At 54.7% G+C, this 25,323-nt stretch overlaps 1 protein-coding gene across 2 annotated transcripts; it reads right to left on the bottom strand.

Annotated features, from left to right (window-relative positions):
• Nucleotides 1-575: 575 nt before the first annotated feature.
• Nucleotides 576-25,323, bottom strand: LOC116950966 (leucine-rich repeat-containing protein 20). 2 transcript variants are annotated; one of them, XM_032969183.2, is made up of 5 exons: nt 24,714-25,309; nt 21,342-21,435; nt 19,778-19,927; nt 17,904-18,071; nt 576-4,920 (listed from the first exon to the last, which is right to left on the bottom strand). In XM_032969183.2, the coding sequence occupies exons 2-5, from the start codon at nt 21,409-21,411 to the stop codon at nt 4,589-4,591; spliced, it is 720 nt and encodes a 239-aa protein (XP_032825074.1). In that variant the 5' UTR covers nt 21,412-21,435; nt 24,714-25,309; the 3' UTR covers nt 576-4,588. The 2 variants fall into 2 exon arrangements, with proteins under 2 accessions (XP_032825074.1, XP_075929366.1); XM_076073251.1 differs by lacking the exon at nt 576-4,920 and adding an exon at nt 7,310-11,770 and having other exon boundaries at nt 24,714-25,323.

The raw sequence follows: 25,323 nt of genomic DNA, 5'->3' as shown, positions 1-25,323 counted from the left end.
AGAATTCTTAGCGCTGTGATTTAAGCAAATTAAGTTACGAAGATGTGGGGGGGGGGGGGTTTCCATGGAGTTAATTTAAGAACCCAGTTTAATCACGGGCGGCTGAAAAACAAAATCAAATCCATAACTTAACCCAACAGCTGCCGTTTGACTACCCACAAATATGTATGATGCTCTTCGGGCCCACAACCGTGGCAATCGCTGTGTCCCTCGAGTCAATAACATCTGGGCAGACACACTCTCTATTTACCTACCTATTCACCTCTATTTATGTTTCCAGGTAAGGCCCACTTAGCTAATATAGCTCTTTGTTGTTAGAAGCGACCTGGCCACAAATGTTAGTTCAACAATGTGGCTGATCATTGTGTGGAAACGGATATCAGCCAAATACTAAATGCGGAGGGACATAATCCGAGGACCCGGAGTCGAAATCCACGCATGCACGGGAAGAGAGACACGCAAACTCCAGGGTCGGGGATCGAGCCGACAACCTCCTGTAGACCAGACGAGGTTATTAAGATCTTCGCCTCCGTGACGCTCTCGCTCAGACACAGGAACTGCTTCAACGCGAAACGAACTCTCAAACACACGGTGCATTTTAATCAAAAACCCCGCACACTGGCAAAGGCATCTGCAACCGTTACAGCTGCAAGGGTGCACTCCTCGATCCGGCCAGCGTCTACCTAATCATCGACGTGCGATGCCCACGAGCGCTGTGCCCTGGCCGTCTTGTTCCCGTCCTTGACACCCGAGTGACCGCCGTGACACTCTGGTGGTTAACGCGTTGTAGCAACACAACATCGAAGCATGATTGTGATATACGAGCCCCGCTGTGCGTTCGCGGCGCACGCGTCCCTTGCAGCCCCTGGGCACTCGTGCAAACGAGACGTCCCATCTCAAGATATTTATCCAGGTGAAATAAATATATATTTTTTATCGTGAATAGATAAGCAACGGCGTTGACCCTGAGCGCGCGCTGCTTCCGACACCCGAGAGCCATCGGTTCACCCGAGCGGACGGGCCATTCCTGACACAAGAATAAATACAAACTATAACTTGTGGTTCTGCGTTGGCAGCGGTGGCAAGCGGCCACACATCGCCACGTGCCCATGACAGACGTGCCGAGATTGGGCTCTATATTGTGTGTGCTCTCTCTCGTATCGGTCACTCGACTTCCACCCCGGCACAGCCAATCAGTGAGTTTTGTCACTTGGAACAAAACGTGCCAATTTGTGGCTACTTCAGCACCGCCGGTGGTGTTGGACAGTAAGCCCACGAAAAAAACATTTGCCATTTTGAGTTAACGACGTTTCGCTGGTGACTACAACAAAAAAAACCCAGCATCACCAGGCGATTGCCAGAAATGTGAAGACGTCTTCCCGTTTCTCGTCTTAAATAGAGTAAGGTGATGTCATCACGTTTACACGATAAAACGCAAACACACTTTATTGTGAATTGATATTGGGAGCGAGAGACTCCCTCTCAAAACGGATCGGTGACCGTGAGCGATCTTGAAATCTGCAAGCCGGGCAAAAAGCCCCCCCCACCCTCGACTGTGTTGACGACCGCGTGTATGGGGGTAGAGGGGGGTGAGGGGGGTGAGAGAGGGCGCGCGTGCTCCACTTTGTAAGTCACTCCACCTCCATGCTCAACCCTCTCACCGACTCTCTCTACACGGTGGCACTCAGTGGCGACGTGCCCCCCCCACCGCCCCCTGCCCCCCCAACCGCCCCCTGCCCCCCCCCCCACCGCCCCCTGCCCCCCCCCGCCTCCCCCGACTATGTTCGCGCGCGACAGATGCGCGCACGTACAAGTGTCCCCCTGGGCCTCATCGGCCGTGGACAATGTGTTCCAGCCATGGCCTCGGCGGTCTCCAACCCCCTGCCTCGCCAGCGAATGTCTGCCTCGTCGACGCCCATGACGCCACGTCCGAGACGGCTTCACGGCTGCCAGAGGCGTCCGTCAAGGTGTCAAGTTAAGCGCGGCGTTGACGGCTCCACACACACACACACACATAGACACACACACAGACACACAGACGCACACACAGACACACACACAGACACACACACAGACACACACACAGACACACACACACAGACACACACACAGACACACACACACACTCCCTTTGCCCTCGCTTCCTTTCATTCCTCCTCCGCCAGGTCCTCCAAGATGTTGCCTTGAGAGTCTCCCACCGGCTCCTCCTGGGTGTCCCGACGTCTTCCCCTTGGTCGCGAGGCTGGTGGCTGTGGTGGTTACAATCTTAAAACTTTCGCTTACTGCAGGAATTCATATGCTTTGGTTCTTTCGGTAAAGTCATGTAAATAGAAAATAATAATAAAGTGAATCAAATAATAATAAACAACAAAGGTTGTGCATTTTTCAGCTGAATGATTTATGCAGGCAACAAAGGTTGTTTATTATTTTATTTTTAATAATCTTTTAAAAATGTATTCACTTGATTTTTTATTATTTTTTCTAACTACATGACTTTACCGAACGAACCAAATAATATAATCGTTTTTTTATTGCTATTTATTTGATAAAAATATATCGAGTTTGAAATAAAGTAATATAGGGCTCTCTTTATGAATCTTTATGATTTCGGGACTGATCCCCTCCCCCCCCCCCCACATTGGAAGTTTCTAGATCTGCCTCGGACTCATGTGAGTGGTGATGGGGGGGGGGAAGGAGTTGACCTCATGTTTAAACATCGCATCCACCACCCCCTCTGCTTCTGCTCATCTCCCTAGAGCTCACTCACATCTGCCCCGTTTCAAAACATACATAAAACAGCTCATGAATACCCAACCGATCCGGATGGGGTTTAAAAAAAAATCTCTTGTCGTGAATTTTTCAGCTGAATGATTTATGCAGGCGACTCTGCCGCCGCTCTGTGCGACAGACGCCCGGCCGAGCGAGTGTCAGCGGGAGGAGGATAACGGGGACTTTTAACCCGAGCGTCAACAGCAAAACAACGCAGCAAACACACGGAAAGTTGGCTCAGAGGGCACAAAGGCCACGTGTAGCCTTGAGCAGACTCTTGGGGCAAGTGCCGTTAGCGAGTAGCAAGCACCTATTGAAGGCCGGCCGCTACGCGCGGAGGGGATGGGTGGCCGTGGCCGTGGCCGCCGCCGCCGCCGCCGCCACCACCACCACGTCCGGCCGCCTTCGCCTATTCCGCACCGCACCAAGTACTCACTTGAGTCGACCCAGGGGGGACGCCCAGCAACGGTTCAGGTAATCGTCACTGGTGTTGTCCGTGAGCGGGAATCGAGCTCGGGTCGCCGGGTCCGCAGAGCAGCGTAGCGCGCTGACCACTGCGACACCGCTCCCCCACACTCGCGGCAGGGCGTGGTGCTGGCCACCCACCCCCTCGTGTGCCGGTGCCGGCCTCCATAGGTGCTGCTACTCGCTAACGGCGCTTCCCCCCAGCCCAAAGCGCGCGCACACACGCGCGCACACAAACTCCAACAACAGGATGAGCCAGTAAGTTTCGGTGACGTCACCACGGCGCTTGTGCCAGGCAAAGTGCACTTTGATTCCACGTGAAATGTCGAAGGCTCGCTGGCACGAGGTCACAGGACAGGCCCAGGTGCTACGGGTTGACCGAGATGACCGGCGTATATAAATAAATATGCGCACAAAGTTTCACCCACGTAAACTTTTCCAGACAGTTGGGGAAAGCGCTGTTAGCGAGCACCTATTAACGCCGGCACAGCACAAGAGGGGGGGGGGGGCGCTGTGGCCAGCACCACGCCCAGCCGCCTTTGTTTCCCCAGTACAGATGTTTAAGCACCGTAGCAGATACTTTTTTCTAAGGCCGAGTCGATCTAGGAGAGGTCCAGATCCGGTTCAAGTATTCGCCACTATTATTATTATTGCAGTTATTCGTGAGCAGCAATCAAACTCGGGTCGCCGGGTTCATAGAGTAGCGCGCAAACCGCCACGTGCACACACGCGGACGCACAAACACACGCACGCGGTGTCATTTTACGGACCCCGCACAGCCGTCACCGACTGTAATGGCCTCTGACTGTAACGTGCATATCCCACGTGCTGTGCGGGGGGACATCGAGGCCGCGTCTAGGACAGGGGTCAGCAAACCACAAGAACAACAAGAGCAGCTAATGCGTTGTTGGTGAATAGGGGACGGTGGCTCCTTAATAAATAAGGGTCACGAAGCAGTCACTTAACGAGCCGCACGCGGTTCCGGATCCGCAGGTTGCCGATCCCTGCTCACGACAAACTGGACTACCATGGTGAACTGGACTACCATGGTGAACTGGACTACCATGGTGAACTGGACTACCATGGTGAACTGGACTACCATGGTGAACTGGACGTCCATGGTGAACTGGACTACCATGGTGAACTGGACTACCATGGTGAACTGGACGTCCATGGTGAACTGGACATCCATGGTGAACTGGACTACCATGGTGAACTGGACTACCATGGTAAGAGATCGGCAACCAAAATAACACATTTTTTTTCGAATGCCGAGAGCCGCACTGCAGCCCTTAAAGAGCCGCACGCGGCTCCGCCGCTGCAGGTTGCCGACCGCCTGGCCGAGGAGGACCATTCACTCCGGCCTGGGGCGAATGGGTGGTAGGGGGGGTGGGGGCGGTGGGGGCGGAGGCAGCGGGAGGTGGGGGCGGTCACTCTGGGAAGGGCAGCGGTCAGCGGCAACGACGTCAGCGGCACGGCGGGCCTCGTCACGAGCGGCCGAGTCGCCGCCGGCGCTCGTCTCGCGATCGCCGCCGCGGCCGTTGTGCTCCTCCGGAGGCGCCATCGTCACTCGCAGGGTGTCCGTCAGCAGGCTCAGCGAGCCCACGGCGTCTTGCGCCAGGGGGTTCGCGGTGACGATCAGCGTCGCGAGGGAGGGCATGGCCGCGAGCTTCTCCGCGGGGAGCTCTGCGGGAGAGAGATTGGACGGACGTCTTCAGGGGGAGGTTTTCCGACACAGTGCCGGGAGACGTAACGTCGGATCGCCAACAGAACCAGAATATTCATGCGTTGGTCGAACTGCTTTCGTAGCGTGCGTAGCAAACCGCGCTAATCGGAGGTGCGAGGGAAGGACAACAAACTAAACACAAAAAGCATTTTTTAAAGAATTTCGTTTTCAATCGAGATGATTTAAAGCTGCATAGCGCCAGTGGCTTCCTAACATCGTAAGGAAGAGCGTTCCAGACGGCCGCGTAAACACATCCGAAAGTGCGCGATGCAGTGAACGTCTTCATACTGGAGGAATCCGATAAGCTACAAAGCTCTTTTTCGCAGATGTCCAGGAGGGGCGGGTCAGAACGTTACAACAACAAACAGTACAAAATCATGATAAAAGTGCAAAGTATATGAAAGGTAAAGAAATCGCTTAAAAAATACAAATATAAACTATTTTTGGTAATTTTGCCAGGTATAACCCACCGAGCTATTAGTTTTTGTTTGTCCAGAAGCCACCTGGCCATCACAAATGATCGCTCAATCGAGGTGGCTCGACACATCGCGCGGAAATCCACAGCGGCAAAATGAATCTCGCCCTAAATCACGTTTACAGCGAGCGGCTGCGGGCGGACGGACGCGGAGGGACACGCGGAGGGAGTGCGCGCTGCCAAGCCGCGGGGCCACCAAGCCACAGTGCCACCCCTCGACACGTGGCTTCTCCAACCCCCACCTCCCCCCCTCCTGCGTGGCGTCGAAATACAATCAGCGGAGCCTGTAACTGTGTGGTGGGCCCACATTGACGCGGCGGCGATGGATAACGATGGCCCCGGGCGCACGCATTCTCACACCGTTAATGGCCGGCTGGTGTCCCTAAAGTCCCAAACTAGTTTATTGGTCTGCATTAAAAAAGAGAGATGCGTGGGGGGTACGGAGAGGTGGCGAGGGCTTGTGGGAGGCCTTCATCTAGCAGTAAATCGACAAAAGGGCTGATGATGACAATGTCGTAAATAACTGACACACAAAGACAATCCGATGGTATATAATGGTATACAGTATATAAAATGGTATACAGTATATAAAATGGTATATATAAAATGGTATATATAGAATTAATGGTATATATAAAATATTTATGGACACCCTGTATATAAAACAACGGCTGCTAACTCACAACAAAAAGGCACTCATCCAAACGTAGCTCCACCCCACCCACCCCTCGCTAAACGAGTCCTGCAGGCAACAACAACAACCACCTGGCATTTGCCCGTGAAAGTAATTCATTGGGGCAGCAGAAGTATTTCACTTGCAAACAAATGTAATCAAGATTTACCGCTCACAGCGCGATAACGCGCACAACGCAATGCCAGATTAGCACCGCACGCACGCGCTTTGGGAAGCGAGAGGGTTGTCGCTCAACGCGTTGCTACGGCGAACCCGGCGACCCGAGTTCCGTTCCCACTCACGACCGATAACAGTGAGGAACGTTCGAACCGGTTACTGGACCTCCCTTAGGTCGGCTCAGCCATAAACGAGCACCCGGTGCGGTGCGTAAACAACGGTCCTGGGGATAGACAAAAGTCGGCCGCCCACCCCCCTCGTATGCCCTGCCGGCCTTGATAGGTGCTCATTAAACGGCACTTGCCCCAACAGCCTGCCGAAGGTTATACGGGCGTGGGGGATCTTTTGCCTCTGTGGGCGTGCGCACATCACAACGGGTGCACGCGAACCGCTGATGTAAACACGTTTCTGGCAGGGCCGTGTTTATAATTTAATTTGTCACGGAGCTTATTTATTAACGGTGTCAGTTTGTGTCACGCGGCAGCGACAAAGCCATAAACTCCCATAATCCACGGCGGCAGCTGGCCAGTCAGCACAATCGCTCCGCCATGCGGCAATTCAATTTGAGGTTGCGACGATATTTGACTTCTGCGTCCTCGGTCACAGAAGGAAGACTCCGAATTTTCCACTCACGTCGAGATGGAGGAGATCAACTCGCGATCATTTAGGACGGGAGCGGCACGAGCGTTGATGCACCAGGCAGGATGCGGTGGTCCTGTGTGGGGATGATGGTCTTCTGTTGTGATGACGTTTGTTGTTGTTGGTGGTGCCTCTTGTTTACGTGCCATTTCTTGATGTTTATTAAGTTTTCGTTTTCTGAGTGATTTTCACTTGCTTGGTAGTTCAGAATCAGAATATGCACTTATACTGGAGGAATCCGATGAGCTATAAAGCTCTTTTTCATAAATATCCAGTAGGGGTGGGTCAGAACGTTACAACAAACAATACAAATATATGATAGGAGTGCAACGTATAGGAAAGGTAGACAAATCACTTACAAATATACAGATGAAACTAATATATATTTTGTATTACCAGGTAAGACCCACTGAGGTATTAACTTGTTTTTCAGAAGTGGCCTGGCCACAAAAGATAGCTCAACAAAGTGGCTTATCGTGTGGAAAGTTATCGCAGCAACATAATAAAAAATAATCTCAATGTATGATTTTAAATGTGCTTATACATACGTCCCCCGCACCAACGGTGCGAAAGAACTTCAACATACACACATACACAAAGACCCGCAGACGCCAACATCCATAGAGACACACATAGAGACCCACAGAGACCCACAGATTGGCTACCTACAGTGCGAGAGAACTTCAACATACACACATACACAAAGACCCGCAGGCACCAACATCACACAGAGACCCACAGATTAGCAAGGTTGGCTATCTACAGTGCGAGAGAACTTCAACATACGCACATACAACCGCACGGCAAGTCACAACGACTCACTCACTCACCCACCCACCTACTCACCTGCTCGCCACACTGCAGGTCACCTCCCTTCTCCTTCTTTCCTCGCCCAGCCCCCAACCTTGGAATTCCCGTTTCCCATCGTCTACCTCTCCCAGGCCCTTGTAATAATAATAATAATCTCGCTCAATTCAAGAAAAACGCATTACGCTCTCATCTGCGGTGTTTACAACGTTCACGGGTGCTGTTTGTTGCCGGCCATTTGGCGTTAGGGGTGCAGGATGGGGGGGGGAGGCTTTCTGGCGCCTGCGCTCAGCCACTGCGTTTAGAACATAATACAAATGATAAGGAGTCACTTGGAGGAAGGGAAATGGAGCGAACGGCGTATCGACGAGTTGTGCGCCCAGCGCACGTTTCGCTCCGTGCCGCCAAATCTCGCACGCGACCTTTCGCGATGACGAACGACCCCCTCGCTTCTGTTCGCGGCTACAATGCGACCATTTGAATAATCCTTCCGCGCGAAACTTTCTCGCTCGGACCGCGCGGACGGGTCGAGGCGGCCGCGGCGGCGGCTGCGGTGACGAGCCAAAAAAAAAAGGGTTTTTTTTCACATCAGAGCAGCCGCAATCCCCGTCATCGCGACGCGGTGACTACAGAGGCACAGGCGCCAGCCCCTGCAATTGCCCGCTCGCGCCACTGCTTGGCCTGAAGGGCCTCCATTAGAGGCCCGCTCTTGGGAGCCCCCTATAGCGACCAATGTTTTGGACGACTCTCCCACGCTGGACAGCGGCTGATTCTGGATGGGTGAGTGGGGGAGCCCCGGATGGGGGTGAACAACTCCCCCCATCCCCGCTCCCACCACACCCCCGCTTTAAGACCCCAAAACTAGTATTTTAAGGCCCTATTTTATATGCCTGAAATTCCAGGACCGTTCCCCACCCTCGTAAAGTTTGGGGATGCGCCTCGGCTTGGATTGCTGTCTCTTTACTTTTCATTTTCTTATTTCTTTACTTTGACTTATGACTTTACCTTTCTTATGCTATTCATTGCACGCAGTTGCAATTGACTCTGCTCAGTCGGTGTTGGCCGCTGAGGTCGTGACGGGTTTCTGTTTTTGTTTCCTGTTGCCCCCAGTACCGTTCGCGTACCCCTCCAATGTGCACCGACGCCCACTTTGTTGAGGGCGACATTGGCACGCGGAATAAAGATAGACTGATTGACTGGGTAGACGTTGTGAGTAGCCACACTGAACCTCGCCACACGCTATATGCCGATCGACTGACCGTTGCGTACTCCATGCAAGCTGCTGGGTGGACAGGGGCGGTGTGGGGAGAAGGGGCGGGGGATTTTGAGAAAGTTGACCGTTACGCCATGCGGCGGCGTCCCACCGCGTGGCGGACGGGAGTTTTTTTTTTTCCCGATGGTGGACCAAAACACAATCGCAGCGGCTGAAATAGTTCTAATGGCATTATACATACTGCATGAGGCTCAGAGCGATTCCTTGAAGTGTTTGTTCTGCGGGGGTTCCCGGTTAATTACGGCCTCTTCCAACATGCACGCTGGAATGAGCTGCAGAATTAATCTCTCTCTCTCTCTCTGCCCTATCCATATCTAACATAGCGGCCTGTCAAAGTGCACGATACACAGCATCGCGCACCACGTCACACACTGCTCCACCGCACCACCACACAACATCACTCACTATCACACTGCACCGCCACACTCACACACTGCACCGCCACACTCACACACTGCACCGCCACACACCAGCACACTGCACTACACACCGCTCCACCACACACCCACACGCCAAACCCACCACACCATCACACACCATCCCACTGTGCCACACCGCCACACTCGCAACCACAAAACCGCCCCGCCGCACCACCACACACCATCCCGCCGAGCCGTCAAATCAACTCGTTCGCGCAATTCGCCATTCGGGCCATGATCACGGCGCCAAGGCCATCACGAAGGGGTCCGTGATGGCGCAGACGGCCGTCTGCATCCCACTCGCCGAGCCACCCACGCGCGCACCATGTGGGAAAGTACATCACGGTGCTGCTGCTGCTGCCGCTGCCGCCGCCGCCAATGACTTCGATTCCCCCCCCCCGCCCCAACGGACCCAACTACGTAAATCTCCACTCCCGATCGCACAGCACGCAGCCTCGCAGATCCTCCGCCCCGGATCTGTCGCTCCGCGTGATTGCACGCGGAGCGCAGGAGTCGTTCCGTCGACATCCTCTCAAAGCTGAACAAAAGAGAAGGGGGAAGAGAGAGGGAGAAAATATTCGCGGGGAACCGTAATCATCCGATGAATCATCGTCCATTTCTGCCGCCCGCTCCGCTATTCCGAACCCTCGTGTCCCGTGGTGAATGCCTCGAATTGACCGTCACGGAGTGGCACCTAAAACTCACAGCTCAGCCATGGACGTGGCACACCGTGATCCCCGGATGAATTGCGCCTTATAAATGCAAATTATTATCAACGTCAATCGCAGCCACAGCTGTGAATTTGACAACTATGCGAGTATAATTTATCCTTCCTTTGTACACACAATAAACTACTGCTGCATTTTTTTTTTACACACATATATATGTTTTACATGACAATAGTTTTAATTTACGTCGCATCTCCAGTCGCTTCACATTTCTTTAGAACTGATTTTTGTCCTTCCCCGGCACCTCCGATTCGCACGGTTGGCCACGCGAAAGAAGTTCAACATACATCCAAGATGATAATTTCTTCAGCGACAGGCATGCATCCTCGCCTCCTGTGTCGGCCGAAGAGCACGGCACGGCCCTGTCGCGCGAGAGACGTGGGGACAGCGGCAGCGGCGGCGGCGGCAGCGGCGTCAGCGCCGTTCTAAACAAGAACAGGTCGCTGAAGAGCTGATGGAGGAACAGCCCTGAGTCGTCTTTGCTGCCCTGACCAACCGTCGCATCCCCAACAACAACGACAATGATGACAACACGTGGAGGAGGAGGAAGATGTAAGGATATTTCCTCCATAAGTCGAAGGATCAGGGACCTCATGCTGTGGTGAGGTGTGAACCATCAGGCTTCACTGCCCGATGTGTGTTTTTTGTATCGTTTGTTGTTGTAACCCGCCCCGACTGGACATCTGTGACAAAGAGCTTTATAGCTCATAGGATTCATCCAGTATAAATATTCTGATTTTGATGCAATACACATAATCTGGTGGAACAAGCGGTCTATTCCACTCAGCTACCCCAATACAACTACGCGGCATTCTGGCGGAACCAGCGGACTTCTCCACTCCGCCACCACCCCGGATGATGTCGTGGAATGGCTCAAAACGTTAAGACACGCGACTATAGCCTGCAGCAGCTGCTGCTGTTTTTTTTTCCAAACGCCACACTCAAGATGAAAAATAAGAAAAAGCCGTACCCACAGGAAAACAAAGAGAGCCCCCGAGCACTGACTCGACCTGACCCGGAAGAATAGGCGTGATCGTTTACACTATCTACCCCGTGACTCCCCGCGTGTGACTCCCCGCGTGTGACTCCCGGCGTGTGACTCCCCGCGTGTGACTCCCCGCGTGTGACTCCCCGCGTGTGACTCCCGCGTGTGACTCCCCGCGTGTGACTCCCCGCGTGTGACTCCCCGCGTGCGACTCCCCGCGTAATTTTCCGCCACTGCCGACCCCAGCTCGGCGGAGTGCGGCGGGGGTTGGACAGAGAGTTTCACAGCTCACACGGGGGGGGGGGGGCGCTCTTCCGGCTTCAATCCAACGTCCGGGCCGTCTGAAGCTGGCTTCGCTAACCCGCACGTCGACGCTAATGAAGTTGCGAGCGAGGGGGTCACATTCATCACGATGACGCGAGAAAGCCCTCGACGGCTTTTATCTCTCGCTCGCCCCGCGTCTCTCGCCCGGCCTCGACGCCTTTCATGTGTGACCCCCCCCCCCCCTCCCACGCGCCACTCCACCACCCCCCACCCAACGATGCCCGCAGGGGAAGACGCGTGCCGGCTCGCTGGCTTCGCCCACGGCACGCGCGGCAACCTGACGATCTGCGGTTTAAAGAGGGAGGTCGGGCTGCAGAGGGAGGAGGGAAATTGAAACTTCGGTGGTGGTGTTGGTGGTGGTGTTGGTTTTGTTGTTGTCGTTATTCTGCTCATTTACCAAGCAAAGCCTCGCCGGGGCCTCACCACTCTCTGTTTTGAAAGGAGGGTACTGCCAGGTTTCCGCAGGAGCGGAGCGAGCAATGTTACAATTAGAATAATCATTGTAATTATTTCAACTTGTTAACGCGCCACCATCACCGCCGGGTATTCGTATTCGCTCTGGAAGAGAAGGAACGACTCGGAGGAAGCGGGGAACCAAAGGCGAGCGGGGAGGCAGCAGCGGTGGTCAGGCAGCGGTGGCCGACGCCAACGATCGCCCAAATTCTACGGTCCTCTACATGTGTGTTATTGGCCACGTAATAACAACTGAGTCACTTGCAAGTGATTATTCAGCACAGGGATGTTTGGCCAAGACCAGTTGCATCACCGCACGATCGCTCGGTGTTCAGAGGCAGCCACTGGCTAACCGCTGCACAGCAGAGACGGATTAGGGCTTTGTTCCAAGATTTCGGCAAAAAGGGTGCACGTGACCTGAATTACAACGCGGAGCCTCGCCACGGTCTCATCCACGCAGCCAGCATCGCCGGGTTGTGTCCTCCGGGCTTCACGGCAAGCCGGCCGGCTACAGAGCCAATCGTAACATCAGGATTGCCGCTTTAAACCGTCTAACACCTCTTTTGGCCGCTGCTCAAATACACATTTTTTTTTAAGTCCAAGTTATTTCCGGCTCAAATGAGCATCGAGGCGCGCTGCTAATCTCCCGTTCACAGCCCCGAGCCAGTGGTGGACACTCCACATTCACATGGCGGTGGGCGAGCCTCTCCATGGGCCAACTGCTGTTGACTCGCCCACAAAGCGGTACTCAATTTACTGGCCACAGGGGGATGATAAGCTGAGTCAACCCACCCCCCCCCCCCAACTTGGATTTGAACTTGCAACATTCGGACTGTGAGCCGCTGCTGGGCTACGTGGATTTGTGGTTCTAGTGGCCAAAACCACGAGTCGAGTGGTCCACAACCAACACCGCTGGAGCATTGGTTTTGGCCACCAAGCCAGCGCTGTGCGGCAGACACCGAGAGACTCTTACAAAAGGCGTCCCTTTCCTCTGGCAATCTTGAATGACACGTACACCCACGCTCATTCGCACGCACGCTCGCTCGCGCGCACCGCAAACACGCACGCAAATACGTGCACCGTAAACACATCACGAGCACTGCACGGCCCGCGACGCCTCGCACAATCTGCCAGGTGGTGGCACTCAAATTAACATTCGTCCCGAAAAGCCAAGAGCATCAAAAGCCGGGGGACCCAGCTGCTCGACACTGATGAAGCCAGCGAACACGGAAAAAGGTTTTAATATTTCCCATCTAATCCGGGCTCACTTCATTTGCATTTTGGGTAAAGCAAGTCGGGGAAGGAGAATGGGTTCTGGGGAAGAAGCGTAACCCCGACATGATTGTGACAATTTCATCAAATCGCACGGCTGAACCATGCCCACCTAAGCGTTATGGGGAAGGTTACATTTCTTCATGCGATTTTGGATTGCGGGTGGATCGCGGTTCGATTTAGTTTGGATTACGAGTGGATGGCAGTTGGATGGCAGTTGGATGGCAGTTGGATTGTGGGTGCATTGTGGGCAGATTGCGGTTAGACTGCAGGTGGATTGCAGTTGGATTTCGCAAGTGGATTGAAAAATTGCACTGCGGGTGAATTGCAGTTGCATTGCAGGTGGATTGCGATTGGATTTCTCTTAAATTTCGTTTGGACTGCACGTGGATTGCAGTTGAATTGCGGTTGGATTTCGGTTCGATTGCAGTTTGGGCAGCATGACTGTCCACTCCATTGGCAACCACCAACACCGCCACCAGCTCTTGCGCGTGCCTTCTTAAAACGCACAGCGATAGCAGGGGGGCATCTCAGAATGACGATGACGATGATAATGACTGCTGCGTGAGATGGCAGATGCACAAACGAGATTAAGAGTCTGCCATGGGAAAAGCGGGAGTCTACAATAAAACAAAATAATTCGCTAAACTATTCCATCTCTTAGCCGCTAATGCAGCTGAATGCAATGCAGGCAAGGTTCACTGCCAATTGGGGGTCGTTTTATTGTTGTGGGCGCGTGTGTGTGTGCGTGTGTGTGTGTGCCTCGTGCAGCGGTTAGCGCACTGCGCTACGAACCTGGCGACCCGAGTTTGAATCCCGCTCACGGCCAACACCAGTGACGATTATCTGAACCGGTTCTGCGGCTCCCCTAGGTCGACTCAGCCTCAAATGAGTACCTGGTGTGGTGTGTAAACATCGCCACTGGGGAGACAAAGGCGGCCGGGCGTGGTGCTGGCCACCCACCCTCTCGTGTTCCGTACCGGCCTTCATAGGTGCTCGCTGACAGCACTTGCCCCAATAGTCTGTTAAAGGCTATACGGGGAGGACCTTTTGTCTGTGTTGTGGTTTGCATGCGCGTACATTTCCTTATTTAGGATTATTCACTCAGGAAAGCCTCGCCGAGTCTCAAGACTCTTTTCCAGGAGGGTCATTCCAAGTTTACACAGCAGCGGAGCTGTGTTGTTGTTGTTGCTATTGCTGCTGCTGCGTAATCCCCATTGAGAAACGTGCAGGTTATGTATGTAACGTTGGGATGTTTTTTTGGCCAACACCGGTTACGTTGTATGGTTTTCTTTTAGCTGTGGGAGGACGAGGATACTGGACAATGCAGAGTAAACCCATGCAGAACAACGCAGAGAAGCGCCCGAGTGAGGAGTGCTTCTGCGAGGCGCGAGTGTCACCACTGCGCCAGCCTGCCGCCCTAATGATGGAACCTGCCAGGTCCGGCCAGGACTCACTGCGTGGAAGGAAACCAGCGGAGTGTGCCACAAGACGGGGGGGGGGGGGCTATGAGACACCGATTCGTCGACCGGTATCGATTCGTAGGATCGTGATGCTCGAATTGGGTCGAGTGCGTGAGAACCAATGCTTTGCTCTGAAGCAGGGCTATTTCCCGAAACATCGGCAGTTAGATTTTTACAGGGAAGGGTTCGCGGGGAGAGTTCACGGGGGGGAGAGTTCGCGGGGGGGAGAGTTCGCGGGGGGGAGAGTTCGCGGGGGGGAGAGTTCGCGGGAAGAGTTCGCAGGAAGGGTTCGTGGGGAGAGTTCGTGGGGAGAGTTCGTGGGGAGAGTTCGTGGGGAGAGTTCGTGTCGAGAGTTCGCGGGGGGGAGAGTTTGTGGGGAGAGTTCGTGGGGAGAGTTCGGGGGGAGAGTTCGTGGGGAGAGTTCGTGGGGAGAGTTCGCGGGAAGAGTTCGCGGGGAGAGTTCGTGGGGAGAGTTCTCGGGGAGAGTTCGCAGGAAGGGTTCGTGGGGAGAGTTCGTGGGGAGAGTTCGTGGGGAGAGTTCGTGGGGAGAGTTCGCGGGAAGAGTTCGCGGGGAGAGTTCGTGGGGAGAGTTCTCGGGGAGAGTTCGGGGGGAGAGTTCGTGGGGAGAGTTCATGGGGAGAGTTCGTGGGGAGAGTTCGTGGGGAGAGTTCGCGGGGGGGAGAGTTCGTGGGGAGAGTTCTCGAGGAGAGTTCGCGGGGAGAGTTCGTGGGGAGAGTTCGCAGGAAGAGTTCGCAGGAAGGGTTCGTGGGGAGAGTTCGTGGGGAGAGTTCGTGTGGAGAGTTCGTGGGGAGAGTTCGTGGGGAGAGTTCGCGGTAAGAGTTCGCGGGGAGAGTTCGCGGGGAGAGTTCGCGAGGAGAGTTCGCGGGGAGAGTTCGCGGGGAGAGTTCGCGGGGAGAGTTCGCGGGGAGAGTTCGCGGGGGGGAGAGTTCGCGGGGAGAGTTCGTGGGGAGAGTTCGTGGGGAGAGTTCACGGTAAGAGTTTGCGGGGAGAGTTCGCGGGGAGAGTTCGCGAGGAGAGTTCAAGGGGAGAGTTCGCGGGGAGAGTTCGCGGGGAGAGTTCGTGGGGAGAGTTCGCGGGGGGGGAGAGTTCGCGGGGAGAGTTTGCGGGGAGAGTTCGTGGGGAGAGTTCGCGGGGGGGAGAGTTCGCGGGGAGAGTTCGCGGGGGGGGAGAGTTCGCGGGGAGAGTTTGCGGGGAGAGTTCGCGGGGAGAGTTCGCGGGGGGGGAGAGTTCGTGGGGAGAGTTCGCGGGGGGGGAGAGTTCGCGGGGAGAGTTTGCGGGGAGAGTTCGCGGGGAGAGTTCGCGGGGGGGAGAGTTCGCGGGGAGAGTTCGTGGGGAGAGTTCGCGGGGAGAGTTCGCGGGGGGGAGAGTTCGCGGGGAGAGTTCGCGGGGGGGAGAGTTCGCGGGGAGAGTTCGTGGGGAGAGTTCGCGGGGAGAGTTCGCGGGGAGAGTTCGTGGGGAGAGTTCGTGGGGAGAGTTCGCGGGGGGGAGAGTTCGCGGGGAGAGTTCGCGGGGAGAGTTCGTGGGGAGAGTTCGTGGGGAGAGTTCGCGGGGGGGAGAGTTCGCGGGGAGAGTTCGCGGGGGGGAGAGTTCGCGGGGAGAGTTCGTGGGGAGAGTTCGCGGGGAGAGTTCGCGGGGAGAGTTCGTGGGGAGAGTTCGTGGGGAGAGTTCGCGGGGGGGAGAGTTCGTGGGGAGAGTTCGTGGGGGGGAGAGTTCGCGGGGAGAGTTCGTGGGGAGAGTTCGCGGGGGGGAGAGTTCGTGGGGAGAGTTCGTGGGGAGAGTTCGTGGGGAGAGTTCGCGGGGGGGAGAGTTCGTGGGGAGAGTTCGCGGGGGGGAGAGTTCGTGGGGAGAGTTCTCGGGGAGAGTTCGTGGGGAGAGTTCGCGGGGGGGAGAGTTCGTGGGGAGAGTTCGCGGGGGGGAGAGTTCTCGGGGAGAGTTCGCGGGGAGAGTTCGCGGGGGGGAGAGTTCGTGGGGAGAGTTCGTGGGGAGAGTTCGCGGGGAGAGTTCGCGGGGAGAGTTCGTGGTGGGGAGAGTTCGTGGGGAGAGTTCGTGGGGAGAGTTCGTGGGGAGGGTTCGTGGGGAGAGTTCGTGGGGAGAGTTCGTGGGGAGAGTTCACGGGGAGAGTTCGCGGGGAGAGTTCACGGGGAGAGTTCGTGGGGAGAGTTCGTGGGGAGAGTTCGTGGGAAGAGTTCGTGGGGGGAGTTCGTGGGGAGAGTTCGCGGGGAGAGTTCGTGGTGGGGAGAGTTCGTGGGGAGAGTTCGTGGGGAGAGTTCGTGGGGAGGGTTCGTGGGGAGAGTTCGTGGGGAGAGTTCGTGGGGAGAGTTCACGGGGAGAGTTCGCGGGGAGAGTTCACGGGGAGAGTTCGTGGGGAGAGTTCGTGGGGAGAGTTCGTGGGAAGAGTTCGTGGGGGGAGTTCGTGGGGAGAGTTCGTGGGGAGAGTTCACGGGGAGAGTTCGTGGGAAGAGTTCGTGGGGAGAGTTCGCGGGGAGAGTTCGTGGTGGGGAGAGTTCGTGGGGAGAGTTCGTGGGGGGGAGAGTTCGCGGGGAGAGTTCGCGGGGAGAGTTCGTGGTGGGGAGAGTTCGTGGGGAGAGTTCGCGGGGAGAGTTCGTGGTGGGGAGAGTTCGCGGGGAGAGTTCGTGGTGGGGAGAGTTCGTGGGGAGAGTTCGCGGGGGGGAGAGTTCGCGGGGAGAGTTCGCGGGGAGAGTTCGTGGTGGGGAGAGTTCGCGGGGAGAGTTCGTGGTGGGGAGAGTTCGTGGGGAGAGTTCGCGGGGGGGAGAGTTCGCGGGGAGAGTTCGCGGGGAGAGTTCGTGGTGGGGAGAGTTCGCGGGGAGAGTTCGTGGTGGGGAGAGTTCGTGGGGAGAGTTTGCGGGGGGGAGAGTTCGCGGGGAGAGTTCGCGGGGAGAGTTCGTGGGGAGAGTTCGCGGGGAGAGTTCGTGGTGGGGAGAGTTCGCGGGGAGAGTTCGTGGTGGGGAGAGTTCGTGGGGAGAGTTCGCGGGGGGGAGAGTTCGCGGGGAGAGTTCGCGGGGAGAGTTCGTGGGGAGAGTTCGTGGGGAGAGTTCGTGGGGGGGAGAGTTCGCGGGGAGAGTTCGTGGGGAGAGTTCGTGGGGAGAGTTCGTGGGGAGAGTTCGTGGGGAGAGTTCGCGGGGGGGAGAGTTCGCGGGGAGAGTTCGTGGTGGGGAGAGTTCGCGGGGGGGAGAGTTCGCGGGGGGGAGAGACGCGGGAAGCGAGCGAGCTCACCCTGCAGGGAGTTGTGGGACACGTCGATGGAGCGCAGGCTCGGCGTGGCGGTGAGGGTATCCGGGAAGGTCACAAAGCAGTTCCTGGAGATATTGATGAAGTGCAGCTCGGTCAGGGAGGCCACCGCATCCGGCAGCGACTTGAGTTGGTTGCCCTGCAGGTGCAGCTCTGACAAAATATGAAAATAAAACAAAGCATCATCAGCATCGCCTTCGACACCGCCGACTTAAAAAGTATAATCACGCCCTCGAAGTGCTCTCGTTACCCACACTTTACCCCGCGACATACGACCTACCGATCGAGTTAACTGCGGGGCACCCATTCATGGCGGGGGGATTTTGGAAAGTTGCCGCGTTGTTTCAACTGCCGTGCCAGGAGATGGGAGTCGAACCGGCGACCAGTGCGCTCCGCAACTCTGTTCACAACCACCGTCATCCCCGCCCGCCCCCATCGCCCATAACAAACTGCGTAGCGCACGGCACCATGATTCATCACGGACCACGCACTTTGGACTCTTAAAACAAATAACCTCAACACCAGCAGATTTTCATAATTCCTATCGAGGTTTTAACTTTGTGTGTATATTTATTCCGGGAACAGGAAGCGGCAACGCATTAGAATCGCAGCGCCGTCGTCGGGGGAGAGGAAGAGGAAAGGGCACGCACGCGTGGGCGCGTTGTCGGGGTGGGGTGGGGGAGGGAGGGGGTCGTGCTGCACCCTTTGTGCGCTCCGTGGGTTATAACGCAAGAGACGCCGGGGACGCGACGACCCGACGCGAGTCTTACTCTCGCGAAACGCGGGGCAAACTGCCGCGCGGGGCAAACTGCCGCGCGGGGCAAACTGCCGCGCGGGGCAAACTGCCGCGCGGGGCAAACTGCCGCGCGGGGCAAACTGCCGCGCGGGGCAAACTGCCGCGCGGGTCAAACTGCCGCGCGGGTCAAACTGCCGCGCGGGTCAAACTGCCGCGCGGGTCAAACTGCCGCGCGGGTCAAACTGCCGCGCGGGTCAAACTGCCGCGCGGGGCAAAACGATTGCCGTATTCTCCCCGGGTTGCGACGCGCGCAAAATTCTCCCGGTGTTACAAAGGGAAAAAGTTGCCGGTGCGTCACGCAGCCCGGCACGCGCGAGCGTGTGCGCGCGATACCAGATTTGTGGGGAGCGGCGGCGCGGTGGTTAGCGCTACGCTGCGCTACAAACCCGGCGACCCGACTTCGATTCCCGCTCACGGCCAACGCCTGTGACGATTATATGTATCGGTCCTGGGCCTCCCCTAGGTCGACTCAGCCTTAAATGAGTGCCTTGTGCAACGTGTAAACATTGCCACTGGGGAGACAACGGCGGGCGGACTTGGTGTTAGCCACCCAGCCCCTCGTGTGCCGTGCTGACCAAAATTGGTGCTCCCTAACAGAACTTCCCCAAAAAGTCTCTTAAGGGTATGAGGGGGATCTTTTGTCTTTGCTTTTGTGTTCCCAGATTGGCGTAACTTAATTCGCACTGAGCACAAGATCGAGGTACGCCTTACTCTACGAAGGGAAGTATAATCCGCAAAACGGGCTAGTTGCACCACCTTTCTGGGTGGGGTTTGTACATTCTCTCTCCCCCAGTTCTGCATGAGTCTCCCTCTGGGTTCTCCCGTTTCTTCCCATAGCGACCAAAATAAAGTCATACAATGTCACTGGAATTGGCAAAGAATTATCCAAAGAGCTGAAAACATGACCTGCAAATTTCTCAATTGGGATTATACATAGCAGCAGCATCGCCCCCGCTCCCCCCCCCCTCCCAATTGCAAACATTTGGCAGGACCCTCCTGAAAGAGTCTCGAGGCTCTCCTTGTTAGGTGAACGAGCGGAGCACCACGGCAGCACCCGCCGTACCATGCAGGCGGGAGAAGGTGCTTAGGAAGTTTCTGGGCAGCGACTTGAGCATGTTGTCGGCCAGAGATGCGACCCGAACGTCGTCCGCGACTTCCGCCAGCATCACGTTCACCGCCACGGGCACGGTCGTCATCTCGCACGCAGACAGGTCTACAAAGACAAAGATCCGCCGTATAGCCTTAACAGGCTGTTGGGGCAAGTGCTGTTAGCGAGCAGCACCTGTGAAGGCCGGCACGGCACACGAGGGGGTGGGTGGCCAGCAACACCCCCAGCCGCCTTTGTCTCCCTGATGGCGATGTTTATACACCGCATTAGGTACTCATTTGAGGATGAGTCGACCTAGGGGAGGTACAGGACCAGTTCAGATAATCGTAACTCGCGTTAGCTGTTATCGGTAATCGAACTCGGGTTACCGGCTTCGTAGCGCAGCGCGCTAACTGCTACGCTGAACACGTAGACACAGAGACACGCTCACCATCTCACACAACGACTGGTCGACACGGAAACACACAGACACACTGAGCCACTAGCATGCTCAGGAATTGAGCATTGAGGGGGTGCTCATCTCCTGTTTATATCCCAGATCTAGTTGTGGACATTCCACGTTCCTACGACGGGGGCGAGTAACCCCATAGGACAACCACTGCAGACTTCGCCACAAGTACTGTACTGCGAGTACATCAGTACGGAGTAAAAAAAAAGACAGTGCTGACGAAACAGGCAATACACATGAAACAGGCGGTATGCAGCACAAAGGAAACAATACCATTTTTAATAATATTTAATCTTTAAGCGAATTGTGTTTGGATTGATGTCATCCGGCAGGTGTCGCGTGAATTTGAGCTGCAGATCCTGAGGCTCTGCTGCCCTCTGGCAGTCGAGTGTTGCCACTACATCGATTCAAAGACCCATATCTAACAGATGGTCGGGTCTTACAAATATTTGGCAGTTCATCAGCATTGGTTTAAAGCAGCCTGACTCTTGCTGATGAGACACTGAATATCGAAACCGGTCCAGAGTTTTCCTTGTATTAAATCAATTCTTGTGAAAAAAAACTATTCCATGTGTAGCTGACAGCCGTGTTCGTTATAAATATTAATGATAGCAAGATTGAAATTTGCAGAAAGGCTTATGTGCAGGTTTATTTTGAGCAAACTGTTGTCGAGAACATTTCACGTAATCTCTGTGAACATTTATTCTTACGCTCGGGCAACCGAATGTTTTATGGTTGATGCAAATTACGTGCAAATTGTATGTGCAGATCGTTAACTTTGTATTGTGCTAAGAAACCGGCGACCCAAATAACTGGGTGCCATCTCTTCCTTCCCATAATAATGTTTCTCACCAAATTTGAATGTCACATTCTCTCCTGCAGAAAAGCCTAAGGCAATGATCCAATTCACCACCGAACAGTGGTAACAATCGGCCCTGTGTGACCCTGTGACCCAGTCACCATCTGACCCTGCCTGACCCAGGGACCCTGGGTGATCCCGAGTGACTGAGGAGTAACCATTGAGGCAGAGTGACCCCGCGTGTCCCTGAGTGACCCAGAGTGACCACTGACCGATGGAGTCTCTGTGCTCCTCCAGGGTCTCCCTCAGCCTCTGCACCACACGTACCACTCCGGCAGCCATCGTGTCCGGCAGAGATGCGGCGACCTGGGGGCCGGGAGTCCAGAACGTTCTCTACGATTAGTCAATCTAAGGTTAGTTAATGGGGCGCCACGGTGGCGAGATGTTAACTACCTCGCCTCGTATACAGGAGGTCGAGGGTTTGATCCCAACCCTGACGCCTGTTGTATATTTGGAGTTCGCAGCGTCTCTCTCTCCCCCGTGGTCGCGTGGATTTTTTTCTACGGGGCCTCAGATTTTTCCCTTCACATTTAGAATAAACGTGCGTTCAGAGTATTTGGTTGATGTAAATATACACGTGATGAGCCACTTCGTTGAGCTATCATTTGTGGTCAAGTCGCTTAAAAAAATAGATATATAGCTCAGTGGGCCTTATTTGGTAAAATATATATTTTTGATTTAAAGCTTTCGTGACTGCAGGGATTCATATTCTTGGTTCTTTCGGTAAAGTCACATAGAAGGGAAAGAATAAAATAATAAAAACATAAAACAATAAAATTCTCATGACGTTTCGACAGCAACACAAGCAATCATCATTAGGTGTGTAAACCACAGCAAGAACATTTTTCAAATTTTCTTGCTGTGGTTTTCACACCTGATGATGATTGCTTGTGTTGCAGTCGAAACGTCGTATTTATTTGTTTTATATTTTTATTATTTTATTCTTTCCCTTCTACGTGACTTTACCGAAAGAACCAAGAATATAAAATATAGTTTATTTTTTTTAGTTCAATTAAGCCAATGAATCAACGAAAAAATGGAAGCAATCACTTTTTTTTAGGTCATTTACTCACTCAGATCCTGACATTCTGCCGCCCGAATGCTGGAAACCCCCTGAAAACCACCGCCAGTGTGACACGCCTTAAGATGTTGAAGATGTCACCAAGCCACGCCCATCACCACCCGTCCAGTGGCACACGTGCAAACTGAAGTGAGATAGTTTTTTTTACCTTCCCCCCCACCCCTCAACTACATTCACGTTATGCTTTTAGTTGCGTAACTGAGCCGATCATCGGTGAAGTTGTCGATTGCTACCGAGTGATGGATGCCACGGGTTGTCAGCCCACATACTGGACGGTGGGTGTCAAGGGTTCTTCACACCGCATGCCCCATCCTCACGTTCTTTACAAATGGATTATAACAGAATGGATTAAAAAAGGCAAAACACGACTTCACAAATACGAATTACATGAGCCGATTGGTTTAAGTTTAAAAAAAAAATGCTTTAACACGGTTATTTTTTAAAAAAAAGTTTCACGTGTTTATATTTTGAATAATAAGGCTGTGTTCGTTTAAGTGGGGCACCGCCCCGGTATTATTAAATTACCTTTCCATTGATTGATATTTTACCACCCCTGCACGAAGCCCATGCACGCGACTGTCAAATGAACGCGACGAGATCGTTAGGGTTCAGCCATCGTCGACGTTTCGACGATGCGTCCATAACAAATGCGTCCGTAACAAAGATCCCCCGTATAGCCTTCAACAGACTGTTGGGGCAAGTGCTGTTCGCGAGGAGCACCACTGTAGCACTACCACCATCACCCTCACTGTAGTACTACCACCATCACCCCCACTGTAGCACTACCACCATCACCCTCACTGTAACACTACCACCATCACCCCCACTGTAACACTACCACCCTCACCCTCACTGTAACACTACCACCATCACCCGCACTGTAGCACTACCACCATCACCCTCACTGTAGCACTACCACCATCACCCCCACTGTAGCACTACCACCATCACCCTCACTGTAACACTACCACCATCACCCCCACTGTAACACTACCACCCTCACCCTCACTGTAACACTACCACCATCACCCTCACTGTAGCACTCCACCATCACCCTCACTGTAGCACTACCACCATCACCCCCACTGTAGCACTACCACCATCACCCTCACTGTAGCACTACCACCATCACCCTCACTGTAGCACTACCACCATCACCCCCACTGTAGTACTACCACCATCACCCTCACTGTAACACTACCACCATCACCCTCACTGTAGCACTACCACCATCACCCCCACTGTAGCACTACCACCATCACCCTCACTGTAACACTACCACCATCACCCTCACTGTAGCACTACCATCATCACCCCCACTGTAGTACTACCACCATCACCCTCACTGTAACACTACCACCATCACCCTCACTGCAACACTACCACCATCACCCCCACTGTAGTACTACCACCATCACCCTCACTGTAACACTACCACCATCACCCTCACTGTAGCACTACCACCATCACCCTCACTGTCGCGCTACCACCATCACCCCCACTGTAACACTACCACCATCACTCTCACTGTAACACTACCACCATCACCCTCACTGTCGCGCTACCACCATCACCCCCACTGTAACACTACCACCATCACCCTCACTGTAACACTACCACCATCACCCTCACTGTAGCACTACCATCACCCTCACTGTAGCACTACCACCATCACCCTCACTGTAGCACTACCATCACCCTCACTGTAGCACTACCACCATCACCCTCACTGTAGCACTACCACCATCACCCTCACTGTAACACTACCACCATCACCCCCACTGTAACACTACCACCATCACCCTCACTGTAACACTACCACCATCACCCTCACTGTAACACTACCACCCTCACCCTCACTGTAACACTACCACCATCACCCCACTGTAACACTACCACCATCACCCTCACTGTAACACCACCACCATCACCCCCACTGTAGCACTACCACCATCACCCTCACTGTAACACTACCACCATCACCTCCACTGTAACACTACCACCATCACCCTCACTGTAGCCCACCCTCACTGTAGCACTACCACCATCACCCCCACTGTAACACTACCACCATCACCCCCACTGTAACACTACCACCATCACCCTCACTGTAACACTACCACCATCACCCTCACTGTAACACTACCACCATCACCCCCACTGTAGCACTACCATCATCACCCTCACTGTAACACTACCACCATCACCCCCACTGTAACACTACCACCATCACCCTCACTGTAACACTACCACCATCACCCTCACTGTAACACTACCACCATCACCCCCAAGGTAACGAAAGATCGCTGCACACGACGCCACCATAAGACGCACACCATGCCCGGTGGACAAGGCCGTACACACGACACGACCACTACCAACAAGGCAGGCCACACAGAAGCGACTTTCGACGCAACACCATTAACGCCACCGGCCAACGAGAGTCTGCCCCGTAACGAAAGCCCCGGCAGCCATCCACACGGCAACCGGTCACGACACCCACCGGCACCCACGAACTCGTGCAGGGAGCAGAGAGACTTCGACGCCGCAACTCGACACGCAGGGGGCTTGGGGAGGAGAGGGAGGAAGGGGAGACTCGTCTTGTCCGTGCAGACGAAGGACGCGGCTGGGACTCCTCCTGTACGGTGTTGGTGAGCCGTGGAGGAGGGTGGTGAGGAAGGTGAGGGAAGAGGAGGAAGGGGGTGAGGGTGGTGAGGAAGGGGGTGAGGGAGTTGGAGGAAGGGGGTGAGGGAGGATGAGGAGGAAGGGGGTGAGCGAGGAGGAGGAGGAAGGGGGTGAGGGATGAGGAGGAGGAAGGGGGTGAGGGATGAGGAGGAGGAAGGGGGTGAGGGATGAGGAGGAGGAAGGGGGTGAGTGAGGAGGCTGAGTTACCCGCCTCGGCCAGCAGGGCGCTGTTGCCCGTGATGACAGAATTAGACCGGGACAAGGGGTCATCACATTTCTCTCCGGTCTAATTTTAAAGTCTCAAGCACTGCGATGGCGGTGGGGAGCTGGGGCGGTGTAGTTTACAACTTTGGTAATTATCTGCGGGTAGTTCGTCAAACTCCGCGAATTTGGAGCATGGAGCCACTCGCTGCACGTGGCCGTTCTCT

This window comes from Petromyzon marinus, chromosome 41, assembly GCF_048934315.1.
Source record: "Petromyzon marinus isolate PM22_M1 ecotype Great Lakes invasive population chromosome 41, UKy_Petmar_22M1.pri1.0, whole genome shotgun sequence".
NCBI lineage: Eukaryota > Metazoa > Chordata > Hyperoartia > Petromyzontiformes > Petromyzontidae > Petromyzon > Petromyzon marinus.
The sequence above is the reverse complement of the archived record's forward strand: the minus strand, read 5'-3'. Positions and strand labels throughout refer to the sequence as shown.

Coding starts and splice junctions, on each gene's coding strand:
- LOC116950966 (XM_032969183.2), bottom strand. CDS start 21,411: ATGGCTGCCGGAGTGGTACGTGTGGTGCAGAGGCTGAGGGAGACCCTG. Junction 18,072..19,777: donor CACCTTCTCCCGCCTGCATG/GTACGGCGGGTG, acceptor ATATTTTGTCAG/AGCTGCACCTGCAGGGCAAC. Junction 4,921..17,903: donor GTCCCACAACTCCCTGCAGG/GTGAGCTCGCTC, acceptor TCTCTCCCGCAG/AGCTCCCCGCGGAGAAGCTC.